Raw genomic sequence first — 13,416 nt, 5'->3', positions numbered from 1 at the left:
GAGGTAGTGTGCACGCGCCCACACACACACACACACAATCAGGCTGTGTATACCAATGTAAGAGGTAGCGCACGCACACACACACGAGGCTGTGTATACCAACGCATGAGGTAGCGCGCACACACACACAAGCCTGTATAAATGGAACACCCTCTGAGGAGGTATTCCTACTTGTCAGCTTATTCGAACCCTGAATTTGTTTGTTTGTATTACTTTTTTTCCTCTCTATTATTGTGTTAAATGCTCCAAATATATATATATATATATATGATTATCATCATGACAGGTATGAAATGTATTGTATAGACCACATATCTGTCTTTGCTGCAGTACTAGTTTGAATATGCTTACAAATACCGTATGCTGACACGCACACACGCTCTCCTGTGGACTGATTTGGGATCTGCGACACTCAAGGCCGGAATGGTGAGAGAGAGAGAGAGATAATGTATGTTTGTGTCAGAGTCTGTAGGCCTGTATGTGTGCATGTATCTGTGTTGGTGTGTGTGAGTGTGAGAGTTACCACAGGTGTCTGCTCCTGTTGATAAGGCTGATCTTTCATGCGGATCACTTTAGTCAGCCCACACATGATAGGAGTGTGAGAGTTTGAGAGAAGAGAGTATCAACAATTCTCATTCCAGCAACCTTGGACACCTGTAGCTACCCATGATGCACCTGTGTGGGGTGTTTCCACTGAAGGGTGGCAGGACATACTCCTGACGCTCATTGAACCACTGTTTGCACACACAGAGAATCTACCCACTTCAAACACACTCACAACAGACAGCAAAACACACTGCGATTCTTATGACTGCGAATTTCTCTCTCACACAACGTGTGAATGAGACGCGGCGTCTCTTTCCAGAGAACTGCTCAAAGTCGATGCGTAAAAACACACCTGACAAACATGCTGTTTGTCCGGACAGGAACTGTCTGGAGTGGTTGTCCCGCACACGAGTCGTGTAGTGTTACCGAGGCGGCGGACTCGCGACACAAATGGAATACTAATGTAACCGTAACGTAACCGTGCTCGTGTTTCTGCGGCAGGTAAGCAACATGCAGCCTGTGCGCTGTTGTTGTTAAGCAGCGCGAGGCCGAGCGGAGACGGTTTTACAACGATCTCGTTTCGCCAGCGCGAGTCCGCGTCTCCATAACCCACGTCTTCACGGAGCCAAGGCAGAAAGAAAAGTTTCATATTTTGATTGACAAAACTTGCGATTAAGTTAAGCGATTTTCTAACTAGAACTAGTAACTCTTTCACATTGGTGTTTACGTTAGAGATTGTACACAAAGGTTGGCACTGATTTGGCACAAAAATCTGAACTTTTAATCAAAGATTAAAAAAAAATCTGCTTTCAATTGACGTTGTAAGTTAGTAACCTGTTACATTTTCAGTTCTGCTTTTTCCTTACAGACCGTGATTGCTGTCACCGGAGAGGGATATGCGTTCTCCGTGCTAACCGAGCGAGCGATCGGGTTTAATAAGGCTTGATTAAAGCCAGGCGAGACGAGCCTGCGCGTATCGCGGCATGGAGAACTTCTGGGCGAGAGAAAAAGTTTGCGACTCACCGCTCGAGAGCCCCAGCAGCCGGTAGATATCTCTCGTGAACCTCATCCCCGCGACTATCTGGCATTATACAGTTAAATAAGGCATTATTAAAACATAAATACACTACAACAAACTAGATCAGCTTTAAAACATGGGTATGGTGGACATGTTAGTTGAGCAGGAATCTAGGTGCCTGTTTCGCTTCCTGGGCGTATGGGGCGCCGGCGTATTTGGCAAAGCTTGCTGACCCTCCCTCTGGCAGCGTCTTAAAGGGACCGGGAGTCGGACAGACCGCTCAAGTCTCAAGGACAGCGCGAATCAACGCTTCAGCAGAAAACAGAATCACATGATAGTGTAACATAGACGTCGCTAGACACCTTGGCACGTGCTGTATACTGCTGAGCCTCTGTCAATAAGTTCAGGTTTTTAACTAAAGCTATCCTTACACCGGAAGACAAGATTTGGGAAAGATTCTTGAAAGATTGTAGTCTTTTGAGTAAAGCTTGAATGGGGGCCATTAGTTAAAATACTATAACCTTTCAAGAATATTTCCCAAATCTTGTCATAGTCTTCTGATATATGGGTAGCATTAGGCTATTTGGAATAATAGAGATAGCTAACAAATAGAATAGAATATTTTTCTGTTGGTAACGCAAATTAACCCATAATACAAGATGAGATTCGTACACTCCTTGAGCTCAAACCGGCAGTCTACCTGGCAGGCAAGTCTCTTTGGTAAAGCAGGAATTCAATTATACTCAAATGCCATTGACCCCTATAGATAGGACATCATAAAATGATTTGCATACCAAATACAGGTCAGCAAGAAGAGCCGATAAGACAGGTAAGACCAGGTTTACCAGTTAACATGCCCAGGTTTGTCACTAAACCACATACCTAGAAAATTTGGTGAGAAAGAAACAAGTTAGCTAACCTGCTTGCAGGTCTGGCATGTATGTCTAAATGATTAGAGTATGTTTGACTTTATTTGCATGCAGAATATGACTTTTGTGCCTAAAAACATGGTGAGAATGATCATAACGTATGTTCAGATAAATATTGCTAAACAGATTAGTATCTAAAAACATGGTGAGAATGATCATAACGTATACTCAGATAAATATTGATAAACAGATTAGATAGATAGATAGATAGATAGATACTTTATTGATCCCCAAGGGGAAATTCAGGATTAGTAATCTATTCAGAAATAAGTATCTCTTTGCACCCTCACAAAAGCTGCAGTTACATTGAAGTGTTTCTGAATTTTCCATGCCCAATATATCGCATTTCCTGCATATGACTCCAAAAGTGCAGTTTTGACAGCTGGAGTGGTGTAGTTATTTTCTTTAGGGGCAGTAGCCAATAGCTCGCCCCCTTTTAGCAGCCGAGGTATGGCCGAGTAAGCGGCAAGTGCCTTATATATAGCCTTTCAGCACATTCCATGCATGCAGCCGACGTGCGTGGCCCAAAAAGTGTGATTTGAGTAAGAGAGTGTGTGTGTATGTGTGTGTGTGTGTGTGTGTGGGGTGGGGGGGTTAGGTCCAGGTGACAGCACGAAACACGAGCTCGGAGCTCAGCGCAGGTGCCCTGGCGATGATAAGAAGTGAGATTCCATGAACTGCAGGCCCGCTAGTGGTTTACTGGTTTCACTCGCCGATAAAAACAGCCGTCGGTCTGTTTTCATGAGGAATGTGCAGACTCCACAATGACGGGACACACACACACACACACACACACACACACGTCAGATTGCAGGATTTCTTTTAATTCCTTCACAAAATAACAAACGGCTGTTCCTAGAATGACAACCACAGCCTCTTCATTTACTGGAACTGATTCACACACTCACAGCAGGGATGTACTGACTGCATGCGGGTTTGTGGGTTTGTGTGTGTGTGTGTGTGTGTGTGTGTGTTTACAGAAACCTTTACAAACAGGCACATTGGCTCTTGAATGCTGGGAGGGTAGTGATGTTCTCTCTGTGTGTGTGTGTGTGTGTGTGTGTTTACAGAAACCTTTACAAACAGGCACATTGGCTCTTGAATGCTGGGAGGGTAGTGATGTTCTCTGTGTGTGTGTGTGTGTCAGAGAGTAAAAGAGAGACTTTTGGATTGTAGGTCACAGTTTCATTAACAAGCAAAGAGGCTGTGCAGTGGAGGGGACGCAATCATATAAGGTGTGTGTGTGTGTGTGTGTGCGTGCGTGCATGTGTGTATTTGAGCGCACAAGAGATAGAGACAGATTTACAGACATTTTGTTCACACTTTTAACGCTATCTGCACTATGGGGTGTTGAGAATGCGGCCGTGTGCGTGTGTGTGTGTGTGTGTGTGTGTGTGTTCACATCTCTGCTATACTCTGACCAGACTTCTGTTTCTTTTGTAAGTGTCATGAGCACACATACACACGTTTCAGATTGTTTGTGTGTGTGTGTGTGTGTGTGTGTGTGCGTGCGTGCGTGTGTTTTTCGGAGTGTCTCAGCCTCGCATGTCAGCGAGGACAGTTAGGGCAGAGTTCCATCCAGCTGATCCCATCACACCTCCACCTGAAACACACACACAGACACACACACACGTGAGTATGCATGCACACACACAAATGCACATATGCACACAGAAACACATGCACACACACACCTATTTTCATTATTTCTTCAGTATTTTGAAGTGTGTGGGTGTATGTATGCATGTGTGGTGTGTGTTTGTGTGTGTTAAATAAGTGCTGCTAAGAAGGCCCTGGTTTGTTTTTTCTGATAAAAATCATCTTAAATGTGTTTGTAAATGACTTTATTTGGACAGACACACACACACACCGCCACATTCTCAACACCCCACCAGGGCTTTACGTATTTTACGTGTACAAATATACTTTACGTATACAAATATACTTTACGTATACAAATATACTTTACGTATACAAATATGTGGCCGGACTGGCACTCTCTGAAACCTTTTCACCTCTGCAGCATCATTTCAAGGAAAAATTAAATTCCACACAGAAAAAGAACATGGAGTAAAACGGAGTTTTGAGATTCAGCGCATTCCCAACACACACACGCACACATACACATACACACACACACACACACGCACACACACACACACAGACACACACACACGCACACACAGGCACACACACACACACACATACATATGCACACGCGCGCACACACACAGACACACACACATACATATGCACACACACGCGCACACACACGCACACACAAACACATAAATATGCACACGCGCGCACACACACACAGATCAGACAATGGTGCACCTGGGTGGTTGCCGCTGCCACACAGATACAGGCCTCTGATCGGAGAGCGGTAGTCGGCCATGGAGGGCAAAGGTCGGGCCAGATAAAGCTGGTCCAATGACATGGCACCATGGAAGATGTTCTGGAGAGAGAGAGAGAGATGGAGGGAGCAAGAGAAAAAGGGAGAGAAAGAGATGGAGAGAGAGATGAACAGAGGGAGTGAGAGAGGAATAGAGGAAAAACATCCTCCTGAAAAAAAAATTTGTTCACCAAGGCTTGATACTATACATAGATACATATAAACAAACACACACACACACATAAACACATACACATAAACACAGACACACACACATAAACACAGACACAGACATACATAAGCCATTTTCACATATGACCTCTGGATCCCCAAATCAGTCCAAACACCCACTCCAGCTCTAGGAGTCACACACACACACACAGACATGTCACACACAGACACACACTTACCCCCCCTGTCAGCCCGAACACTCTCTCCAGGTCTGGGGGTGTCAGAATATCCGTCCCTACGATGGAGCTCTTGAAGCCTGGGGCGTACTTCTCCACCCAGTCAAACACTGTCAAAACATACACAAGCACGCACCAGGGTTTATGTTAGCCGGCTACAACCGAAAATTGGCCGCTTTCACATGTAGTTGTCCAGTGGGTAGGGGGCGCTAGATGCTGTGTTATTATCCGGGCTGTGGGTAGGGGGCGCTAGATGCTGTGTTATTACCAGGGCTGTGGGTAGGGGGCGCTAGATGCTGTGTTATTACCAGGGTTGTGGGTAGGGGGCGCTAGATGCTGTGTTATTACCAGGGCTGTGGGTAGGGGGCGCTAGATGCTGTGTTATTACCAGGGTTGTGGGTAGGGGGCGCTAGATGCTGTGCTATTACCAGGGTTGTGGGTAGGGGGCGCTAGATGCTGTGCTATTACCAGGGTTGTGGGTAGGGGGCGCTAGATGCTGTGCTATTACCAGGGTTGTGGGTAAGGGGCGCTAGATGCTGTGCTATTACCAGGGTTGTGGGTAGGGGGCGCTAGATGCTGTGCTATTACCAGGGCTGTGGGTAGGGGGCGCTGGAGTAAGAGTGAGAGGCTTTGATCACACAGCAATGAACTTATAAAAAATAGCATACAATGCTGTTTTTAAGATTACCTGAACCCAGCCACAAAATGTTACTAACCCATATCAAAATCAGTTGATTCCCAGATTCACAAAATGTTACTAACCCATATCAAAATCATTTGATTCTCAGATTCACAAAATGTTACTAACCCATATCAAAATCATTTGATTCTCATTCACAAAATGTTACTAACCCATATCAAAATCATTTGATTCTCAGATTCACAAAATGTTACTAACCCATATCAAAATCATTTGATTCTCATTCACAAAATGTTACTAACCCATATCAAAATCATTTGATTCTCAGATTCACAAAATGTTACTAACCCATATCAAAATCATTTGATTCTCAGATTCTCCACCACTGCTGTTCTGTGGTTTATTTTATTTTATTTTATTTTATGGATGTAGGCTATGGGCTATAGGCTTTAGGCCTTTGTCAGTTCGTAATGACTGCACAACAGAGTTAACTGACTAATATTTAATAAACTGCATTGTTGTATACAGTTTGTATTTGATTACCGTTTAAATGTATGCAATTATTGGTATACTTAAAACATATGTCCCGTAGTTTTCCTGTGTGTCCGGTAGTATAGAATATTAACAAACATTGTGTCCGTCTAAGCATAACCTCTGACACACACACACACACATCTCTACAGGATGTGTCTTGCAACATTAGTGTGTAAATCACACACACTTCCTCTTCCTCATAAACTTCATTAACATGCACAGTCACTCACACATTTGCACACAAACACACACCAGCACCAATGTGATGTGTTTGGTCAGATGACACTTTAAAAAACTAGGAGTTGAGAGAAGATGGGAAAACAGATACAAACCAGAAAGTGAGGGAGTAGTAGGAGTTATCTCTGTCATTTGGGAACATACTGTACACTGAGATTACCGTAGTGTGTGTGTGTGTGTTTGTGTGTTAGGGTGCATCACCCGCCTTGACATATGCAAATTAATCTGTCCCTATGCTTATTATGTTCCAATGAGCAAAAAAGCATTCCTGGTAAATTTTGAAGTAAATTGGATAATATTTAGGTGGCCCACCATCAACCTTTATGAATGGTCGAAATTGTTGCCAAATTCAGGAAATCGCCTGGCAATATGGGGGACTATGGGGGTATATTTCATATTATTCCACTATTATCAATTTGTTAGCCAGTAGTTATTTGAATAATAACTGTATTAAGGGCATAAAGTAGCCTGGGTGTTCCCATGCTGCCTTGCACGCGATTTGATTCACGCTGCTAAGGCAGCCTGGAGACCATGGAGCAAATTTTCGCCTGAGATAGGGAACCAATCACAGAACAGGGGGGAAAGCAAGACGATGATGAGCTATGCACAGACGCATTTGATAGACACCCGTGGCACCCAATAAACGGATCTGGGCATTTTTTTCAAATATGAGAAAATGAACGTTTGGTTCCCAGACCACGTCTCATTGAGAAGTGATGGCGCTAGCCAGGCTAGGCATAAAGCACACAGCTCACTGGATAAACATTGGGTTTCTTTATGTTGTCATACATATTTTGGTGAATTTTCTCAGAAAAACGTTTTTTTTTTCTATTTTGAATAATATGTTATTTGATGAAAAACACCTTAATGTACTGTAACACTTGTCATTAATCTTTTATTTTAACTGTTGTTGCTATGGTGTTATAGAAAATCTCATACCGGTAATTCCAAATCAGATATAGGCTACATGCGTGGGAATGTTTTGTTTAGTGTAGAGTAATAGTTGTATCACACAGGATTACATGAACTTTCTTGCAACATGGCTTTTAGTGGAGAGTGTATTAGTAGCCTAATGCCAATCCACAGTCTTCAAAATGTACTCTGTCTACAAGACAATCGTCTTGGATATTTGGTTTGGGCAGTGGCCTTGTTCAGGATGACTTGATTATCACTGGATCCTGTCTTCCAAACTGTTGCCAAGTTCTCAGGTGCTTCATGTGGTATCTTTCGGATGGAAATATTGTGTGAATGTGAAGTGATAATGACTGATCGGATTAAAGTATAAACGGCAACTTTCAAATATGATAAGTATTTTACATCAACTTGGTGGGCCACATATATATTGTTATCCAGCCTTCAAATTTGGTACTGGGCAAACCCATGACAGCAAGCTTTTATTGATAGTTTACTTTAATGCTGTTTGTTGAAAATGCCTGGCAAAGGCCATTTTTATGGCATCTTCCAACAACAACAACACGTTACATTTATATAGCACTTTTCTCAACACTCAAAGCGCTTCACATGGAAAAGGGGACCTCACTAACCACCACCAATGTGTAGCACCCACCTGGGTGATGCACAGCAGCCATTGTGCGCCAGAACGCTCACCACAGACTAGATTGAGGTGGAGAGTGAGGGAGTGAATGAGCCAATTACAGTGGGGGATGATTAGGGGGTCACTGCAATGGGGCATTGGGATCGATCTTTTTGGCCAGAGGGAAGAGTGCCACCTACTGGCCACCCACCAACACCACTTCCAGCAGCAACCTAGTTTTCCAAGGAGGTTTCCCATCCAAGTACTAACCGGGCCCACACCTGCTTAGCTTTAGTAATTCAGCTAAGACAAGGAATCCGTTGGTCTGGCTGCTTCCCCCAAAATGTACACTACTGCCATATCTCAGGAAGTAATAAAGATAGAGACACACAACCCACACCAAATAATGCGGAAAGTCCATATTTATATTCAACTTCCATTGACATTATAGGGCTAGACCCATTAGTTTTGCCGTTATTTAAGAAAAAATGATATTTTCAGCCTAGCTTTATGGACATCTTTAGTTGGAAACTTCAGAGGCTCGGTGGGCCACCTAAACATCAATAGAATTCAATAAAATTTATCATGGAAGTTTTTTTGGTTAATGGAATAAAAATATTCTAAGGACAGATTGATTTTCAAATTTCTTTCAAAAAGTGAGGCGGATGATGCACCCTAATGTGTGTGTTTGTGTAGCATGGATATTTTACTGCTGTAAGCAACTCTTTCAAAGCAATATTTAGATGTATTCTACTTGTCTATTCAAATAAAGAAATAAAATGTGTGTGTGTGTATGTGTGTGTGTGTGTGTGTGTTAGTGTGTGTGTTTGGCATAGTTTTGCTTCTCCTCTCCTGAATCCTACCCCTCAACCTTTAACCTTTCACCCCGCTGACCCCTGCTGACCGTTGTTGGCGTAGTCCTGTTTGTCCTGCTCGCTCCAGGGACGTCCGCCCTCCAGGGTGAAGGGGGTGAACTGGGTGAAGAACGACACCACATGGCAGCCAGGGGGCGCCAGGGAGCTGTCCAGCACCGAGGGGATGGTCATCTCCAGCATGGGCCTGCGCACACACAGGTGAGGTGTGTGTGGGGTGTCTGTGTGTTTGGTGTGTATGTCTCTGGTGTGTGTGTGTGAGCTGTGTGTGTGTCTGTGTGTATGTGTGAGGTGTCTGTGTGTTAGGTGTGTGTATGTGTGAGGTGTGTGTGCGTGTGTGTGTGTACCTTGATGAAGGGCGTCCCTGCTGACACTCCCTGTAGGCTTCCTCCAGCACCTCCACGCTCTCACAGTTGAGGTGGATGGAGCACTGGTGATGCGGGCCTGCCACTCCTTCCGCTACGTTCGGCGCCGCCAGGAAGTTTGGTAGTCGGTCAACAGCCACTAGGAGTCAGGGTTAGCATGTTAGCATTAGCATGATCCTATCATAAAACTAGTACAGGGTTAGCATGTTAGTATTAGCATGATCCTATCAAAAAACTAGTACAGGGTTAGCATGCTAACACTAGCATGATCCTGTCAAAAAACTAGTACAGGGTTAGCACGCTAACATTAGCATGATCCTATCAAAAAACTAGTACAGGGTTAGCACGCTAACATTAGCATGATCCTATCATAAAACTAGTACAGGGTTAGCACGCTAACATTAGCATGATATACACATAGGGGGCCATCTCTAGTACAGGGTTCACATTGTGGTTAGCAGGAGCTGTCTCGGGGACATACTGTATTTCAGAATATTAAAATTATGTTTGCCTTTGATTAACTACTGATTTCAGGGGCATACTATACTAAATATCTTGGTATCTGGCTGGATGAAAAACATTTAACTACCATATAGCCATCCTTGCAAAAACACTGAGAAACAAAGCCAGCCTCCCTATGGAAAGTAGGAAACAAGTTGTTGAAGCAGTTTTCATGTCAGTTTTAGACTATGGTGATGTGATGTATAAAAATGCTACTGCTTGTTCACTTAAAGCCCTGGACTCAGTCTACCATTCTGCCCTGAGATTCATTACTGGTGATGGCTATAGCACTCATCATTGTGTCCTTTATGGTAAGGTGGGTTGGTCATCTTTGACAGAGAGGAGACAAAATCATTGGCATCTGTTTATTTACAAAGGTATTGTTGGGAAATTACCAGGTTATATTTCAGTCATGGAAGAAAACTCGCACACCATTGTTTGCCGTTGAAAAATAAATAAAAGAAGTGTTTAATCCATCAACCAATGTGCTACCAAGTGAGGTGACAAACGTTTCGGTCCTCAGACATTCATCAGTGCAAACCATATACAATGACGTGGCGCCTATTTATAGTCTGCGTCTACTTGGTTGCAGCTCTGTTAATCAACCTGACCCCTAGCTAGGTAGGTTGAAGTGTAGACTCAGAGAAACATGAGGAAAGAAGGCCCTCAGGCTCTTCGTTACAGTAGACCTAGACATAGAAAGTAGTCAAGTGAATGCAACAAATAAAATAAAAATAATTTTTACATGCAAAATAGAGAAAAAAGTAAACCATAAGGAAACCAGATTAACAATGAGCAAGTGAATATTAAACAATAGATGGATATACGGATATATAGTAACCTAGACCTATACTTTTATTCTCTCTCTCTTTTTATTTCTTGTTACTTCATTGTTTCTGTAATCTCGGCTTCATTGAAAATGAGGGCTTCCCTCAATGACCCTCCGAGAATAAATAAAGGTTGAATGAATGAATGAATGAATGAATGAATACTGAGGCATCGGAGGGTCTTTAGTGGGACCAAATGGATCCAGTTTTACAGTGTTTGTTGTGTTTCATTCTCGACATTGCAGCCGATATATGACACAGAATATTCAGCCATTCAGTCGGTTAATTTTTGTATGAGCCAGCGGGTAGTTTGTATGGCCACTAACTCAATCCAGCTGTTGTCTACTTCAGACTCTAATGCTTCTGTCATTCTGTCCAGCTCATCAGAATAGTTTATATGAACAGATACAACCACATGGTTTTACTTTCACTGAGTTCAGCCTGTAGGCTCCATTTTATCTCAAGAGGAAATGCAAAGCCTAGAATAATGAGAAAAATGTTGATTGGTATCCTTGTGAAAACAAGGCGCATACTATTGACCTTGGTGTTGGGGGAGGAAAAGGAGCATACCATTGATTTTGGTGACAGAGGAGGAAGAGGAGCATACCATTGATTTTGGTGACGGGGGAGGTGTAGTCGATCTGATTTATAGCTTTGAGAAACTCTGAAGGTAGAGACTCCTGGGGGGGAAGAACATTAAAGCTACTGAAGTAAGATTAACACTGAACAGATTAACACACCAGTAGAGCTACTGGAGTTAGATTAACACTGAACAGATTAACACGTAGAGCTACTGGAGTTAGATTAACACTGAACAGATTAACACACCAAGAGCTACTGGAGTTAGATTAACACTGAGCAGATTAACACTGAACACTGAACTGAACGCTCTTCTCCTCTGCATGCAGATATACTGAATGCTCTAGACACACTCATCTGATTGGTTAAGGGTCAAGCTCAGGTGAGGTTGAGTTCCAGGTGAGGTCAGAAGAGCAGGGAGACGCACCTGTGGCGTGAGCTGTGTGAAGGTGACGTATGGCGTGGCATTGGACAGAACCACTTTACTGCGGACCTCAGTTCCGTTCTGCAGAACCACACCCTGGGCTCGACCATCGGATCCCACTAGAACCTTATCAACACTCTGATAGACAAAGACAGCAGATGGTAATGTGATACTCACTCACACACAAACACACACACACACTACTAAAACGTCATTCTCACACACACACACTAATGTGATCTGTGAGAGCACTTAAAACTATCTAATCCCAAATCTAAACAACCATGTTTAGTCATCTTTGACAACATCATTAGGGTAAGGCCCTATCAAACACACACACACACACACACCATTAGGGTTAGGCCCTATCAAACACACACACACACACACACACACACACACACACACACACCATTAGGGTTAGGCCCTATCAAACACACACACACACACACACACACACACACACACACACACACACACACCATTAGGGTTAGGCCCTATCAAACACACACACACACACACACACACACACACACACACACACACCATTAGGGTTAGGCCCTATCAAACACACATACACACACACACACAGATTATTAGGCCCTATCAAAATCATTTTCAACATCCTGGTGAAATCTGTTTTAAATCCAGTAACTTCTGACAAACACTGAGACAATTACAGTATCATACCAAGATCTTATACTGTTGCAACCCTAACTGCCACTCCCAACACACACACACACACACACACACACACACACACACAAACAAACGCACACAAATACAATCTGCTAAGTGAGGATGTTCCCTGTCACACACATATAAACACACACATACACACACACACACTCACTCACCTGCTCAGTGAAGATGTCGGCTCCCAAGGCACGGGCAGAGTTAGCGATGGCTTTGGACACGCCCCCCATGCCCCCCTCCACATAACCCCACGCCCCCTTCTCCCTTTCTAGCTCCCCCATCACATGATGCAGCAGCACATACCTGCACACACACACACACACATACACACATACATCACATGATGCAGCAGCACATACCTGCACACACACACACACACACACACATACATCACATGATGCAGCAGCACATACCTGCACACACACACACACATCACATGATGCAGCAGCACATACCTGCACACACACACACACACATCACATGATGCAGCAGCACATACAGTATGTGTCCACCTGTTGTCCAGTCAGCTAAAAGTTAGGAGGCAGAGCTCCAGAATCGGAGGCTCATAGTCGGCCATGCGCTGAGATGCTGGGTGGCGTTACCATTGGCAACCGTGGTCTCTGAGAGCACCGCGAAGATATATTTAAAGATGAACAGTACAATCATAACTGAATCTCTTTAAAACGCACACACACACACACACACACACACACCTTGCCTCTGACCGTTTTTCCTCTTAATGTTTCCTAGGGCAGGCAGCACACTGCTGCTCCTGATAAAGAATAGTTCTGACCCAGAAGTAGCAGACATCAACCCTTCATGCAAACCTTTCTTCCTTTTTTTATCAACAACTTGTACCCTAAATCTTCATCTCCCAAGTAAATGGTTTGTAAATAAAACCAGATTCTGCAC

At 43.6% G+C, this 13,416-nt stretch overlaps 2 protein-coding genes across 3 annotated transcripts in view; both read right to left on the bottom strand.

Annotated features, from left to right (window-relative positions):
* The window catches only part of zgc:123010 (uncharacterized protein LOC641500 homolog), a 31,523-nt gene extending 29,712 nt beyond the window's left edge, over positions 1-1,811 (bottom strand). The window contains exon 1 of one of the 2 annotated variants that reach the window (XM_042066271.1): positions 1,570-1,811. In XM_042066271.1, coding sequence (XP_041922205.1) covers positions 1,570-1,615 — 46 coding nt within the window. In that variant the 5' untranslated portion in view covers positions 1,616-1,811. The remainder of the gene's footprint in view (positions 1-1,569) is intronic. The other variant, XM_042066272.1, reaches the window with a different exon arrangement.
* A 1,485-nt stretch (positions 1,812-3,296) lies between these two features.
* Positions 3,297-13,416, bottom strand: part of pyroxd2 (pyridine nucleotide-disulphide oxidoreductase domain 2) — a 23,228-nt gene continuing 13,108 nt past the window's right edge. Inside the window, exons 9-16 of the mRNA XM_042066270.1 lie at positions 12,666-12,807; positions 11,812-11,946; positions 11,413-11,485; positions 9,460-9,616; positions 9,145-9,299; positions 5,299-5,405; positions 4,831-4,951; positions 3,297-4,096 (exon numbers count right to left, since the gene is read on the bottom strand). Coding sequence (XP_041922204.1) covers positions 4,029-4,096; positions 4,831-4,951; positions 5,299-5,405; positions 9,145-9,299; positions 9,460-9,616; positions 11,413-11,485; positions 11,812-11,946; positions 12,666-12,807 — 958 coding nt within the window. The 3' untranslated portion in view covers positions 3,297-4,028. The remainder of the gene's footprint in view (positions 4,097-4,830; positions 4,952-5,298; positions 5,406-9,144; positions 9,300-9,459; positions 9,617-11,412; positions 11,486-11,811; positions 11,947-12,665; positions 12,808-13,416) is intronic.

The sequence above is a fragment of the Alosa sapidissima genome, chromosome 16 (genome assembly GCF_018492685.1).
Source record: "Alosa sapidissima isolate fAloSap1 chromosome 16, fAloSap1.pri, whole genome shotgun sequence".
Taxonomy (NCBI): Eukaryota; Metazoa; Chordata; class Actinopteri; order Clupeiformes; family Clupeidae; genus Alosa; species Alosa sapidissima.
The sequence above is the reverse complement of the archived record's forward strand: the minus strand, read 5'-3'. Positions and strand labels throughout refer to the sequence as shown.